The 17008-nt window shown below is 36.7% G+C and overlaps 1 protein-coding gene across 1 annotated transcript in view; it reads left to right on the plus strand.

Moving 5' to 3' along the window:
- ADAMTS19 (ADAM metallopeptidase with thrombospondin type 1 motif 19) overlaps positions 1–17008 on the plus strand; it is a 144585-nt gene that overhangs the window by 39643 nt on the left and 87934 nt on the right. Inside the window, exon 7 of the mRNA XM_065663858.1 lies at positions 11175–11218. Coding sequence (XP_065519930.1) covers positions 11175–11218 — 44 coding nt within the window. The remainder of the gene's footprint in view (positions 1–11174; positions 11219–17008) is intronic.

Here is a 17008-nt window from a genome sequence, read left to right on the forward strand (position 1 = left end):
AGCATACTCCCCATTATCAAAAGAAAAGGACAGAATGATAGGCCTAGGGTTGGGCCTCGTGATATTTTTTGAGGCTGACCTTGGACTGGAAGACTTTCAGAATCCCCTTCCAAAGAAAATTCCTGTGATTGGATATATTGGAATACAATTGTTCTGTCCTGTGGTTCCCTAAATTTCCATTTTGGAGAGCCTGTCACATACTGGAAAGAAACAAAGAAGTCCAAATTGTCTGGTGACAGTTTTGTTGCTACTTTTGCGGTTTAATCCCATGTCTTTTGTTAGAAAAATGCACACCCATCTCTTCTTACTCTGTGCCATCCTCTTCTGTTTCTGTCTTTGTTTTATGGATTGCTGGGGCTTTGAGGGGGCTGATTATTTTTTGTGAAACATCCATATGTTAGCTAAGCAGTAGTCCTTCACACAGACTCCTCTGAACTACCATGGAAGACATAAGAAGTAATGTTCTCTGTAACAGATTTCCAGTAGGTCATCAGAAAACATACTTGGGATGACAGGCTGGAAAGAAGATTTTCAGATTAAGGCTTCTAACTGATTTTAATAGCAGTGAATGTGTTGGTGGGTGAAGAGTCTAGATGGAGAAGGAAAGATATGAGTGAGCAAGGGCCAAGGTATAAAGGGTGAATGAGTACAATACATGGCATTGAGTTGATGAGCATAGGTAATAGACCTTCTTACATCTAATTGTACTTTTTGACTGTTCAAGGGTAATTGAGCAACTGCATACTGCTTGATTGCTAGAAATGTGGGACTGTTGAGTGACCTCTCTCCTATATCTGGCTGTCCTATTTGAGACACTGGAGGCAGCAACAGCAGTGGCTTAAGGGAGTATTGGGTGCTTCAAGCCTGCATCTGCGAGGACAGTAAGTCTAGGGCTGCATTCTTTAGATGGAAGGTGTATCTTAAAAATAATAAGACACTGTGAAGTAAATTATATAACACATTTTTCTTTCATTTTTTCATCTTCACCTTAACCAGCCTTTATGGGAAGGTGCAGAAAAAATCTGAACTGATGCAAGTGAGGTGTTAATTAAGCAGTTGGGAGACAGTGGTCTGGAGATGTCTTTAGCAGTCAGTCTGTTTGAACACAGGTATTTCTAAGCATTTCTAAGTGGTAAAAAAGCTTTAGAAAACATATGTTAAGACACGCTTTTCTGGTGTGCTTTGTGATAATGGTGTTCTGATTTCACAGAATCATAGAATGGTTAGGATTAGAAAGAACCTTAAAGATCACTTGGTTCCAACCCGCCTGCTAGGGTCAGGGACACCTTGACTAGATCAGGTTGTGCAAAGTCACACCCAACCTGGCTTTCAACACTACCAGGGATGAGGCAGCCACAGCTTCTCTGGGCAACCTGTGCCAGTGCTTCACCACTCTCACAGTAAATAATTTCTTCCTAATATCTGATCTAAATATGCCCTCTTTCAAGTTAAAGACATTCAACTATTCTTTCACTATATGTCTTTGTACAAATTCGCTCTCCAGTTTTCTTGTAGGCCCACTTTAAGTATTGCAAGGCTGCTATAATGTCTCCAGATTTCTTGTAAGGCCCCTTTAGATATTGGAAGATTGTTACAAGTCTCCCCTAAGCCTTCTCTTCTCCAGGCTGAACAAGGCCAACTCTCTCAGCCTGTCTTCATAGGAGAGGTGCTCCAGCCCTCTGATCATCTTCATGGCCCTCCTGTGGACTTCCTCCAGAGCCGTCTGCAATTTTTTACCTGTCAGTTTCAATACATTTTTTGGAGTAAATCTCTGATCAGTGTTAAGGAAATTGAAGTAGAGAGCAGGGAAGTGATTGGTTGGATGTCAGATAGCAAGGCAGTGCTGGAGCCAGAAATTAGAGGTCTGTTCTTTGCCATTTTTACTTTTTCAGTGGTATTACTCTCCGAACTGTACTGCCTCCCATCTCAGAGCTGCTTTAGCTGTTAATAAATCATACCAGTGCAGTTTGCTGACTGTGGGAATGTTTTGCTAATCCAGGCTCCCTCTGCACATCGTCAGGTTTATGGTATAGCTGACCCCATGTATGGCTCCACTTATGTGTTTTGTTAATTCAGAGCCTCGTTCTGTTTTGCAAACACAGAACAAGCTTCTTTGTCAGAACTTCCAAACAGCTTTGGACAGCAGACCTGCTTTACTGAGAGAAATAATTTTGTTTAGACAGATGAACGCCAATTGCTTGTTATTGCTCAAGTAAAAATGTAAAGTTTTGGTTATCTAGCACATCCTGTGGCAAGCCTCCTAAAACTTACCTATACCTCCATTTTTGTCTTGAACAATAATAGAACAGCAAGAGTGCTTTGAAAAAGGTTTCCTGTGCTTTCATATGCCAGTTGTGTGTAGTAACCAGAAGAATTAGAAATGAAGTCATGAGTGTTCCACAGTGACAATTTGTAATGCTTAACTACAGAGCAAAATATGTTTGTAATAGAGACCTTTACTTAGCAGTCGAAGAGTTGTCATAACCTGTTCATGAGAAAGGTACTTTTCAAGACTTACTCTTGCATTTGTTATATAAAGCAGAAGGCAGAACCAGCTTTTCCCCATGACTTTCTTTGCTGTCCAGATAGTCTGTAATGGTACATGTGAATCTGCTACCAATTTGTTTGTTTCACTTTACTGACTTCCTGTTTCAGCCTGTGAGGTTTTGTTTGCTTTCCTTTTAAACTGGCTTTTTCTGATGAAGTAATGTCCTGTTTAAAACGTGGTGCCATAAAGTAGAAGGAAGACAGAAAGAAAATGTTTGGATGATGTATTTAGAAAAGATCCCTAGGAAGGTTAGTGTTGGGTTAAAAGGTAAGACAATTTGTCAGAAAATAAACCCCTTGTGTTCCGTCTGGTCCTCAGATATTAGAGGGGCTGGGTGCTGCTGGGTTAAGATTCTGAGTGATGCCCAGTTTACCACTAACAGTCCCTTAGTGTTTAATATATTGAACAATCATGATTCCTGATGAAGTAATAACACACTTCACCTTCAGTCTAATTGTGCTCATGAACTCGCACGGCCACACTGAAGGATTTGGTCACGTTTAATGGGAAAACTATTATGATTAGCTGCTTAAACAGTGCAGTTTATTGAAGCAACAGATACAAGTTCTTATGGATTGCTGGTGATAAATACACTGTCTACAAGAGCACGTGCAAATAATAGGTTATACAAGCGAGTGATAAAGTTACGAATAACACAGCCTGGTTTTAAAATGTAAAAGTGAAAAGTAACTCTATATATAGATTCCTAATTTTCCTGGGGAAGGACTTGGTACAGTGCAAGTCTTACCCAAAGACATCCCTATGAGGGGAAGGAAGCTCCAGCCCATCGACCGGTCCAGGGGGTCAAGGGTAATCTGCTGATTGAATCTTCCTCGACTTGGCCACAATGATGTCTTCCCTAATATTCCCCCGTCCTTGGGCCATTTTATACTATTTTTCACCTTCAGGGTGGAGCTTGAGTGACTCTAGTCATGCATACTTTTATTATTATTGGCATAAAATTCTCTCTCTTAGCTTTTAAAGGTATATACCACAAAGAATTCAAAGAGCATGCTCAAAGAGGGGTGGTCTCACTTTGGAGGCAGGTAGCATCGGAGATGGAGGTGTGTTTTTTGTATTAAAATGCATTATGATGAAGCAAAGTTTGCACAAAGGACAACATTTTGTCGAAAGATGACAGACTGTTAGCTTAGGGTAGCAATTATGCAGCTTACTGGTTTTTAGTACCACCTAGTTCCCGTCTCTGCTGGTGTTATGACAGAGCATGACTGCAGAATCTCTATTCCGCTCCATCCTCTGTCAGTGTTACCATGGGAGCCTCTGTGGAGTGAATTCCTGACATATCAGGTGTAGCCTGAAAGTCCATTTTTCCTTTATGTGTGAACAATGTTACATTTTAAATATAAGTTTAATTTCTAGTTACTTCACAGCTAGGTATAAGGATAATGTGAGAATTAAGACAGAAGTGTTTTAAGGACTCTTGTTAAAACTATCATAAATAAGCATTATTTCTTTAGAGGTATATATATCAGGAAGTACTTTTCTCTGAGGAAAAAATATACCACGGTTCATCAGCATCCTCCTTGTCTTTTAAGTGACAGAGTGTGAGAGCACAGAGATAAGCCTTGTATTTGGTGGCCACCGAGATGATATTACTAGTTGCTATCTGCATAGGCTGTCAAACCTGAACGAGATTACTGAAAGTAAGGCAGGAGAAGGTCCATGGCATCCACAGTTGCTCTATGATGATGCTTAAGTTCTTCTATTGCTCTTGCTGCAAACAAGGTAATGAAACCTTTGAAGTGTAAACCCTCCCCCCCTTCAAAAAAACCCCACCCTAATACAAGAATGAGGCAGAATCTACCTTCACTTAAAAATTATGTATCGTGCTGTTTTTCCAGTGTGTAGGTCAATGTGTGTCACAGTGGTTTTTAGAAAAATGTGTAACTAAGAAAATAATTGTTAAAAAATCAAGTGCTGTATTCTTCTCAGAATTGCCATTTTCACATCTGCTTGTGTTAGAAAGCTGACCTCTGATTTTCCTAGCATCATGTACAAAGTGATCTTCTATGTTCACAGTGTACATCAGCTGTTCATTCTTACTGATTTGCAGTATCTGAAATCTCTTTGCTCTGGTTGATATTTAATTGAAATAGTGCTGCAAGGCATTTTCACTGTAAGAAACTACTTCATTCTATAAAATAGATAAAGACATAAACAACAGTTAGATTTGCTAAATATTATTTCTTTTTCAGTTGTTCAAACCCTCCAGAACTCTCCCCAAAGTTTGGACAAGAATTTCTTGAGCTTTGCTATTATGCCTGCCTTCCAATGCACAGTAGTACAGCTCTTTTTCTGGCTTTTCCTTTTACTACCATTCTGATGATGAAGTTTTGAACCAAATCAAACCAAAGATACATCCTCAAGAAAATCAGAGGTAGAATGACCCCTGCAGAGACCCCCAGCACAGAAACTAACATTACAGAGCCCAAAAAGGCTGCAGTCTTTAGCAGTTCAAAATTGTTGAAATGTAATGGGGTAGAGATTGAGTTATTAAGCTCCTACTGCTGTCCTTGAACTTTTAGTGAAATTCAGCTCTGTAAAAATGAGTTCTTGCAAGTGCATGGTGAGAGATTAATTTTTTCTTAATTTTGTTTTCACAGTTATGTTTTTCTCATTACTGTAATTTCAGTACTGCCCACTGTGTAGTTTTGTGAAGCTTTACGATGTTTAGTGCTTGGGGATTTTTTCACATCAGCAGCAGACATTAAGGGGGTTCATGAGAATCTTAAATGCCCTTGATATTAATTATTTACTAAAAGGATTGTAGATACATCAGGAAGCATGGAAATGTGAAAGGAGCATACTTTAGAAGGAACAGTGTCTTTTTTAAAAACCACACAATCTCCTATATTTATCACTTTAATCTTAAAACATGTTCTGTTTGTTTTAGTTGGTTGGTTTTTTGTTGTTTTTTTTTTCTTCTTCTCTAAGTTCAGGGTGTCTGAAGTGGTGCTCGTAATAATACATGTGAGAAAAATCTGCAAGAATTTACCTGTTTCTGTCAGCTTTATGTTTTGAACTTTGGTATTCAGGCTACATATGTTCTGTTCATTCGTACAGACAGCATTACAGAACAGATTTTTTTTTTTTTTCTATGAACAAAGTTTTTTTTATTCTAGTTAGCATCCCATGAATAAGTTTATGGACAACATTGTGGCTGGCAAATTCTGTTTAAAATGTGAATTCCTAGTAGTTAGGAAATAGTTTAATCCTAATGACTGTTAAGATAATTCCACCAGTTCTTATCTGATGTATTGCTGAAGGATACAACTTGGAAAAATTATAAAACACTATCACTGTGTCTTTTGCTGTCAGTTTTGTTTTATTTGCTGTTGTTTGGTTGGTTGGTTGTTTTTTTTTCCTGCATATAGTCTTTACCTTTCATTTAAAATGCAGCATGATTTAGTTTTAGGTGGTCCTTCGAGGAGCAGGGAATTGCACTCCATGAACCTTATGGGTCCCTTCCAACTTGAAATATTCTATGATTCTGTGATGTCACACACCTAAACTGAATTTTGAATCTCTGATTTAGTGCAAGTCCCTAACATTAAATTCAATTGGTTATTTTTACTTTTTTTTCTTTTTTTTTTTTTCCTGAATGACAAAGCTAGACAGTCTTAAGACAAAGATTTCAAAGAAAGGAAGATTAACTGTGCCCTGAAGTATACCAAGGCCACCGTTATGTACTTTCAGAATGGACAGTTGTGTCCTATTTCTAATTTTTACTACTTCAGCTTTCAGCCATGGATCTCTTTTTACCCTCAGCTGCTGTTAGAAAGCTCCTCCCTGTGTAAATACTTGTAGATTCTGCTCAAATCACAACTCATCTTTCTCTTAGATTAGTTCAGAGAGGTTTCTAAGCCTGTTTCTTCATGTGTAATCATTCTTTTTGCTCTTTCCAAACCTTTCCCTATTACCCAGATTGTTTTTTTGAAGCATAAGTGTAAAAATTGGACACAGTATTGTGTGAACGGTTGTACTGGTGCCACGTCTGATATTTTCCTGCATCTTTATCCAAGGATACTGTTCAGTTCTACTGCCTGGTTTCATATGCTCTTTTCTTTTTATTGTTGCTGTCATGGTGTTGCTGTATCTGGAGAAGTTTGTGGGCCCAGTTTTGGCTACATTAAAATAAAAGTTACTCAGATGACTCACCTTTAAATTTTGTCTTCATTCCTATTTGTAGTCTACCAGAAATAATTTCATTTTCGAACTTTACCAAGAGTACTCTATTACTGTCTTCCAGGTCATTGATTAATGCTAATGCTGCCTAGATTTTGTTGGGCTCCAGTCAAAAATACCTTCCTTGGCTTTCTAACATTTCCGTATCTGCTTTGAGATGTTAGCTATACATTCAATTCAGTTATTTGTTCATTTATCACACTTCTGATACTTATCACACACCTGTTATTTTTTAGTTTGGCTAATAATTATTATCCTTTTTAGTCACAGTTTTATTTTAAAAAGCCTAAGTGATATGTTAAGTATTTAAAATATTTGAATATAGTATTTCCTGATTTGCTAAAATACACTGCCCTGTGCATATGGTGCATTTGAATTTACACTCAAAATACTAAAAAGTTTCTGAAATAGATTTGATTATAGTAATATTATGCATTTGTTTAAATTCCCAACTGAACAGTAAATACGTAATTTATTTTTTATCTGATTAACTCTAAAATTGATTTTTATTTGTTTTTTAAGTACATTTAGTAGTGAGTATAATGTGCTTAGTTTATATGTGTGAATCATTTCAAAATGACCTTTTACATGAAGAGACAAGAACATCTGCTGTGTTGTCATTATTCGCTTAGCGTGGTGCAAACAAAGGCATTTGCAATGTGATGATGAAGTTATTTGTACAAGGACCATTAGCTGCGACCATTCTTTAAAAAAAAACCAACAAAACCCCTATGGTTTGAGAAAACTTGTTGCTTGCTAAGTAAACCTCAAATATATCTTAAAAAGTCCTAGAATCAATGACAACAGCAGGAGTTACACTGCAGCTTCAAGCCTACACTACTACTTTTATCATAGAACCATAGAATAGTTAGGGTTGGAAAGGACCTTAAGGTCATCTAGTTCCAACCCTCCTGCCTGACCAGCACTAAGCCGTGTCACCCCAGGCTCTGTCCAACCTGGCCTTGAACACTGCCAGGGATGGAGCATTCTCAGCTTCCCTGGGCAACCCATTCCAGTGCGTCACCACCCTTACAGTAAAGAACATCTTCCTTATATCCAATCTAAGCTTCCCCTGTTTAAGTTTGAACCACTTATCCGATGTCCTATCACTACAGTCCCTAACGAAGAATCCCTCCCCAGCATCCCTATAGCTGCCCTTCAGAAACTGGAAGGCTGCTATGAGGTCTCCACACAGCCTTCTCTTCTCCAGGCTGAACAGCTCCAGCTTTCAAAGTTGTGAAGATTAGAGAAGTTAAGAAATTGAAAGGAGGGTGAAAACCGTAATGAAGATTTGGTAGACAGGTATAATTTGTTATGAGGATTATCTTCTTTCTTCTTTCCTCCAATCTACTGTATGAAACAAAATTAATTGGACAATAAAACCAATAAATAGGTCTTTTGACTAGTATGCCAAAAACAAGTGTTAAATTTATCTAAAATGACAAATTAGTGCAAAAGCCTGGATTCTTCTTTAGTCTTCCTCTGCTGTTTTTGATTTCTGTTGTATATCCCATCTACACTTCAAAATTTATTTTAACAAAGAGAATGTAAAGAGTTACTTTATATTTAGAAATTGGATAGTTAATCTCTGTTTACTGTGAAGGCCCTACATAATGCTATACTACTTGATTAAAAATGTGCTAAGTATAATTTTCTGAAACAATGTATTAGCCGTTACCCATTCTTGCCTCAAATTCTTTTCTAGGCTTAGTCAGCTTGTTCAAGCTTGGAAATCAGTCCCTGTATCTCATAAAAGTTCCTCTTTTCTCTCACTTGAATAAGGACCAGTTTTCCCTTCCATATGCGTTTAGAGTAATGAACATTTTTTGCTGGATATTGGTTAGAAAGGGGGACTTTAGTATGCTTTAAGCAGTTTCTTGCTGTCAGTGTTAGACTAACTTGCACCATGAATTCTTCTATTTACATTAATGGTAATGCTTATATCTTTGCTGTATTTTGCTAAGACAGGAAGAAAAAGAAGAAAGACTCTCAGTGGCTTTCCTGAGGTCTTTGTGGTGTGCTTTATTGCTCTATTTTATATCTCCTCTTACTTGGAAGAGTCCATATCCTGTATTTTGTTTTGTGTAGTTTCAGTATGCCAATTCCAATATATATACATATATATATATATATAAAATATAAACATTTTATATGTGTTTACATATGCCTATGTTATATATACACACAAGAACGTAGTTATAATATGATGGAATATTCAAGTTACCATGTGGGAATTAGAGAATGGTTTCTGTGAGATTCATTGGTAGATCTAGCTAGAGCTGTAAATCTTTACTAAGGAACCTAGTCTCAAATGTATGTAATGCATTCATATTCTTGGAAATTAAAGGAGGTATTGCATTCTTTCAATGTAAATCAGGAACTAGGAATGTTTTATTGTACATCCCTCTTGCCAAATCATAGCAGTACTGTTTCCCCCAAGCCCCATAACGAAGCTCTGGATGCATAGCATAGCCATAGTCATAGTCAGCCAAGAAAGAAAAACAAAACAAAATCAGCTCAGTAACTGTATGAGAACAAAGCTGTTACATAAGCAGAAACCTCATGGGTATAGGCAATTTTTAAATGTCAGATGGTATTCTTTTACATTTGCTTTTTTTTTTTTGTTGTTGTTGTTGTTGTTACATCAGTTAATATTTATGGCAGTTGTATGAGTGTGTGTGGAAGACAGTTTCTGTCTAGATTGTCTTTACACATGTTCTCTTCCTTCACCACAAGTCCCATATTTCTAATCGTTCTGTCATATTGCTTAACAAGACAATAAGTCCCTTGTGTCACATAGCACAAAACAAAGAATTATGTTACAAACCAGTGCGTTAATGCAATTTTTGCAGGTTTGAAAAAAATAAAAAAACTTCCTTCTTTATCTGATTATAGTTTCTTGTTCATCACCTTTGGTTCTATTTCCAGGGCTCTTCTAAGAGGATCCCCAGACTTTTATCAGTTTATTCGCAAGATTTGTTTCTAGCACTGTTGGTTTGCTTTTCTACTACTTATCTGGCAATAGTTACTCAAGATTAAAAGCTATATATCCCCATGTCTCTGGCTATGTGGCCTTTAACAAGTATCAGAAATTTGCCAGCCTCTAAAGATTGCTTTGGGGTCTACATTACTCTGTGGGAATAGTCTGTGGGGAAACAAGCAAAATCACAAAAAGCTGTTGGAGTAGTAGTTACATTTATAAAAATTGTAAGTATCACTAGTCCACTCTCTCATCTCAAGCACCAAACCATTCCTGCATTCAAGTTCCTGGAAAATGAGTGGTTCTATATGTGTGTATGTTTATCATTATCAATCTATGTGTATGTATCTATGTAGCTTTGTAGACAGAATATAAAAATGAAATATATCTGGCCCATATGGTCTCTTTCTAAAAATAGAGATCATTGCTCTTTGGTACAGTTAAAAAACAGAAACTTCTTGAGTACATGTTGGAATGAAATTCAAGTAACTAGTTAGTATTTTGCTTAGATGCTATATGTGGTATGGAGGGTTGCTATTTGTTCCCTATTGGTTGCTTCTTCCCCTCCCAAGTTCTTGCATACCTCAGCATCCCTATTTTTACTTTAAATAAATAAATAAATAAGAGCATGAGTTATGAACACTCCAGTAAAAAGCGGCTTTTCCTTTGCTCTTTTGGTAACTTTATTACATGTCTCTGAGAACAGGTAAAATAGGTGTTAAATTAAAATGAATCCAAAGGAGGTGTTCTTTAACATAGAGGTTAAATATTAATTCCACTTCATGCAATTGAGCAGTCTTATTTATAGAGCTATGGCTGGAGTAAAATCTGTCTTGGAGATAGGATAGTCTTCTTCAAGTGAATTAATTTGTAAGTTTCCACTACTAGAATAAGATGCCCTAGCATTAATGTTTCTCCAGAATGTACTCCTATTAGTAATTTTAACCATTGACTTTTCTTTTTTTGTTTGTTTTTTTTTTTTTTTTTTTACTTTCTGACTCTTATTTCTGATTTAAATGCTGGATTACAATGCTGCATTTAGATCTCATGTTAAACACTAAAGATATTTCCTGTTTGAATCCAAGGAAAGACTAACTTTAGACTTGTTAGATTTCAGGGTACCTATATTGGGAAAACCAAACCAAACCACCTCCCCACTGAAAAAAAAAAAACAAAACCAAACCCCCGGCAATTAGCTACAGTTCAATATAAATGTATGGTACATGTTTTGTCACCTGAGTACTCCTAAATCAGTTCTGAGAACTAAAGTTTAAGTGTTCTGGGTAATCCTGGCCTTTGCTTCCCCATGCTCTTTGTTGAGATAATGGTATTTTGTCTTTATTCATTGAGCCATACAAAATATTTGTAAATAGGTTACACAGTCATTACCAGGCTGACAGCTTGGCTTGCTTAACATTTTTCTTTTTCCCCCCATTCTAGGAAGGATTTCTGTGTACATAAAGATGAACCATGTGATACTGTTGGTAAGTAAATAAATGTAAGACACTGTGTGTATAAATCACTTCAAACAGTAAGGGTTACATAAATAAAGATGTGAAACTAAAAGATGGTGCAGCATTGGTGAAGGATAGCAGCACTGGTGATGGATAACTAGCTAAATTTCAAAGTACATCTCAAATGCCAATAATACTTTGTTAAGTTTGTGTATGCGTCTAGCAAAACGATATGTTTGAGTACAGCATTTCCATCTCACTCATAGAGAAAACTTAAATATTTTTTCTTTTTAATTTCACTGACAGTTTAATACAAAATTATATAAACATTATTAATTCAGAATATGAAGCTAAGCAAGTTTGTTTATGATTCGTTTTTTCTGCATTGGATTTATTTTGGTGCAACCATGTTTATGATGTTTAAAAAAAATTTCTGTAGTAATATAGAAGAGTGATGCAGTGTCAGTGTAACTTCAGAAGAATACAGGATGTGAACTATTGTGCAAGGCATCTTCTGACGTCTTCAACTAAACTGAGTGCTAGCTGCACTGAGTTTTTCTATCAACTGTCATTAATTTAGTTCACACCCTTTAGGGAATACTTTTTTTCAGTGTAAAGATCTGATGGAAAAGGTAGCAAAAGTTAACAGTTCTTCTGTTCAGTAGTAATTCTGGATGAAAACATGCCATGACACTAAATGTAGGATGTCATAGCATGTATTTACCCTAGAATTTCATTTGGCTAATAATAGAAGTTTTTAACAGTTCTGTGTATGTAAATACAAGTATTCAGAACCTAAATTGTTTCAGTAAGATTATAATAACAGTAATGGACTGTTAACTGTTACCATGTTTGTGCTCCCTCTTAGGTAGAGGAAAATCAGATTATTTTCTCCCCGTTTAATTTCAGTGGCAAATGTTTGGGGAGAATTCTTATGTAAACTGTATTATGTCACTATTTGCTCGTCTTTTTTCTTCTGCTGCTGTATCATCCCCAGTCAATGTGAGCATGTCTGAGGCGTGGATATGAATGAGAATCCTTATAAATGAAGAAGCGAATATTTCTCCCAGCAGTTAGTGGTTAAGAATTCATAGTATTCTTCCACTATTTTGTATCTTGATCATAGGTGAATTTCATATGACTGGTTAGTGCGCAGAGGCATTTATTTTTGTCTTGTTAAGTGGAAAATGGTTCCTTCCAGCTGACAGACAAAGCAATGTGACAAGGAATCTTCAGCATCTTCTGCTGACCTATGTTGAATATCAAATCTGGAGTACTTCCCTTATATCTAAGTCAGGATAGGCTGATATCTTGATTTCACAGATAAAGTGAATGTATTCAAGGATTTTGCCTAATAAATGTTTCTTCTTTGGTTGATCCTTGGAAATAATAGAATGGCTATTTATCTGTGAATTTATCAAAGGAATTTTAAATGAGATAAGTTTGAACTGATTCAAGTATGTGATTCAGAATTCTATGATAAAGAAGCTTAGATGAAATTTGCAAATAAGGCAGTGCATTAATTGTAAGTGCACAGGAAGTAAAGAGTTTGCAGTCTCAATATAGTGATAAGCAAAATGTAGTTGTCCAGTTGTTGTCCAGTTTGGCATTTTGTGGAATGGCTGTGGGCTTTCCCTCTCTGCCTATTGTTTAGAATTTCTTAAGGAATTGAAAAATAGTTCATATGTGTAGTTCTTTCCATATAGCTGCAGTTGTGCAGCAAAACCCAAGGTGATTAATTTCCTGTTGCTCCATCATTTGTCATATGAATTTAATAATTCATTTTCTAGATGAATGTAGCACCTTTCTGTAAAATGTGTATAATTGCTTCCATGCACATTGACAGTACTGTAAGTCTATGCTCACTTTTAAGAGATAATGTCTTTCTTTCTAAGCTCTTGTCCACCATCATCCATGAGCCAATCTAAGAAAGAATGTTCAAAAACAAGGGAGAACTTGGTGCATTTCTCTTTAAGAGAATTTTTAAGTTGTCTTACTGGCATGGATGTATTACATCGATATGTTAAGGATTGCAAGTTTACATCCAAAATTGTTAAAAAGTACATGTAGGTAGATGGTGGTTTCAATTTAGCATCTTTTCTTTTACTTTGCATTTCCCTAGGAAAACCCAAATGATGATTTTTAATCTTTGATTAGATCATGAGTAAAAGTACACTGGAAGGTAAGAAAGAGCAATTTGATCTTGCTATAGATCTTCATGCAACACGTTTATAGGCAAAAGGAGTCAGCATATTCTGGGGTTGCTTAACATGCTGTAGATTATAGAATTTACCAAAGAAAGTAAATGAGAAATTCTAATATAGTATAAGTTGTTCAGTTCCCAGCTCTCAAGAGCTATCCTCTCCTTCCCCCCCCCCTTAACATGCTGTAGATTATAGAATTTACCAAAGAAAGTAAATGAGAAATTCTAATATAGTATAAGTTGTTCAGTTCCCAGCTCTCAAGAGCTATCCTCTCCTTCCCTTCCTTCCTCCAAAAAACAAAAAAAAAACTCTAAAGAATGCACCACAATACAGACTTTTGTGAGCTGTAAGCAGTGGAATAAGGCAATTCTCTATGAAGTGTTAACATAATTGTACATTTATGTGAGCCAATCAAGGTGATCTTTGTAATACATTACACAATTCAGAAATGAACGTCATGAGAAAGGAATATTTACAGGACAGACCTCATTTTTGAAAAGGATTGTCATGTTAGGTCATAGTTCTTTGCAGTGATAGACACTAAACAGACAAATACTGGATTTATTTTTTATTCATTAAATGCCAAGACTCACAGTTTTCAAACTGGTTATGAGTATCCACTTAAGCCTGATGGAGTAAGTGCCAATATTCTATTTATCTAGACAAAGTTTTCATGTATTTAGATGACATCATTTTGTTCTTCACTTTGAAACAAAATACATTGTGCCAATCTTCCAAATACACTTTCACAAAAGCATTTGAGATGGACAAATATTGAAATTTTTCCCATAATGATAGGAAACATGTTTTGGAATGTTTGTCAATTTTTTACATTCTTAATAATGAGAAAAACTTCTGGCTCTCTTGATGATTAAACACAAAATGTATGAATATTTCATATCTGATAGTTTTGAAAAGTAGGCATAAATAGAAGAATTAGTTCTGGAATTTTATTCTGTTTCCCAAAGTGTGTTGAAGTTTAGAAAGTAATATGTTTTTATTTTGTGCTTTTCAGATATATATTAAGTATTATAGTAATGCTTGAAGTGTTTGAAAATCAGTACTGTAGCCAGAAAAGTTGGGGAGCTACTCTTGCTTCACAGTGTAAATCCAGAATACCTCCAAATAATGCCATCCTTCACTAATCTTTTCTGTAAAACAGTAAACCACATTCTCATGTGGTGTCAGCCATCCCAGGTCAACTGATTTCAGCTAAGCTATTCTGATTTTGGCATTGTCAACTGTCACAGCCCCAGTCAAATTCTTTTTGGCTGGAGAACCACAAGAGAATTGTTTTAGGCTAAAAGTTGATCACACCCAAGTGTTCTTGAGCTTCCTCTGGTTGGTTGGCTGCAGCAGTCTTTGATTTTTTTTTTTTTTTTACCTTGCTATTCTGCTTATGTGTATGCTCCCTGCCTCCTATTCCAGCACAGAAGTGAGATCCTGTTAGTCTGCCTCTGATTCTCACAGCTCTTCTATAGCTTAAAGAAAGGCTTTGGACCTTGCTTTACTCTATGATAACTATGGACATACTATGATTAAAACAGAGAGCTCATCTGGGGGTGGTAGAATATGTAGATGTTCTTCAAATTAAATTTACTTTAGCTAATTTAAAAATTGGTAGATACCTGTAACTGTCCAAGATTCTCTTCCACCAGAAGGCAACTGGTTTCTGGGAACGGGGCATTTCTGTCCTCCAAACAGGTTTTGTTAGCGTAGTCAGAGGGAACTGTCTTTTAAATGTGTGGTGAATTGGAGTTTTGTTCTTTTTCTTGTGCTGTAGGCAAGTAAAATTATGAGTCTAGATGTCTTTAACAAATTTCTGTAAAGTCTAGAAATAATTCAGTTGTTGATTTTCAAAAAATTAAGTCTTTACGAAAAGAATCAGCATGAACCGTAAACTGGAGTCTAGTGCACATTGCATTGTTCTCATGTATGCATCTTCTGGTGTTAATATTGGAGTAACTGGAAGGCGCAGTGATTCATAGGGCAACTTGTTAGTGGGTTATTGCACAAACCTCAGTACTAGCAGATGGAATTCAAGATATTTTCTCACTTCCTTCAAGAGTTAAGCTAACAATTAAACACAGCAAGGCTATTTCCTGAAGCTTTTGAAATTCCCTTCCTTTGTCTACCTCTCCTCAGCAATTAAGTTTTTGAGTCTCTGAGACATACTTCTTTGGGATTACATTTGTTGTTTGCTGCTAGGTACTGTCTTCTGTGAAAAAACTGTAACAGAGAATTCTTACTGTGAATTGTTACAGGCATGGGCAGATTGCAAAATGATGCTCGTCTTCTGTTGGCATCAGTTTGAAGCCTCATTAATCTGCAGGAGCAGAGGGAATGAATGGTTTTAAGGGAGTCTGTGTCCTTTCTGGGACTGCCCCACTTGGAGGCTGCTCACAGCCTTGGCTTAGCATCCCTCCGCCTCCTTTTCCAGTGTTTCCTTGTGCCAGCAAAATGACTCAGCTAATCAACACAAACTCGCTGTTGTGTTTAGTGCAAACTGTGATTGTTTACTTAACTTGCTATACAGTTTTGTTTGTAGCTTCCATGCAGCTCACTATTTGCACCAAAGCTGTAGGTTAGGCTGATGGACAGGTCCTGGCAGGATGCGTGAGAGCTTCTTATGCTCTGGTTCCCTGTGTTCAGGGATGCACAAAGTTCTTGCAGCACTATCATCTTAAAATGTTTTTCAAAAGGCACAGGGATGAGCATAATTGCTATAGGTGGAAATACTGGCAGGCAGAATGACCCACACAAGATAAGTGAATTGGCAAGTGAGAGGATCAGGAAGGGAACAAAGCATATTCTTTCTCTCCATTCAGTCTATTACATTGTCTGCATTTCTAGTGCCTCTGACGTGCCTTCTAAGAAGATCTAAAATGTTGGTGTGCTGTCATATCACTGTAAGCTGTAAAGCTCTAAGTAAATTTGTCCTTAAAGAACATGTGGAATTTGAATATAATTTGCAGTAATTAAAAATAATTTGCAGTAATTAAAAATAATATGCAATAATCTGAAAAAAATCTTCTCTTTTACTATGTGTAAGCTGTTGCTTTAGTAATACTATCTTATACTGAATATGAATTGCAGCTCCTACTGTTAGCTGTTGTTCTTCCAAGTGAACTAAATGATCAGAGGGATGGAACACTTCTGTGAGGACAGGCTGAGAGAGTTGGGATTATTCAGCCTAGAGAAGGAAATCTTATTGTGGGATTTCCAGGGAAACCTTATTGTGGCCTTTCAGTACTTAAAAGGGGCCTATAAGAAAGATGGGAAGAGACTTTAGCAGGGCCTGTTGCAGTAGAATGGGGGGTGATGGTTTTAAACTAAAAAAGGGGAGTTTCAGGCTGGATGCGGGGAAGAAATTATTACTGCCTACAGCAAGGGTGGTAAAAAACTGGCACAAGTTGGCTAGAGAGATGATAGATGCACCATACCTGGAGACATTCAAGGCCAGGCTGGATGTGGTTCTGGGCAACCTGGTATAGTTGAAGATGTCCCTGCTCATTGTAGGGAGTTGGACTAGATGATCCCTGAAAGTTCCTTCCAACCCAAACTGTTTTGTGCTTCTGTGATTCTGTAAGTCTATATTGAATGTAGACCAGATATC

This window comes from Lathamus discolor, chromosome Z (genome assembly GCF_037157495.1).
Source record: "Lathamus discolor isolate bLatDis1 chromosome Z, bLatDis1.hap1, whole genome shotgun sequence".
NCBI lineage: Eukaryota > Metazoa > Chordata > Aves > Psittaciformes > Psittacidae > Lathamus > Lathamus discolor.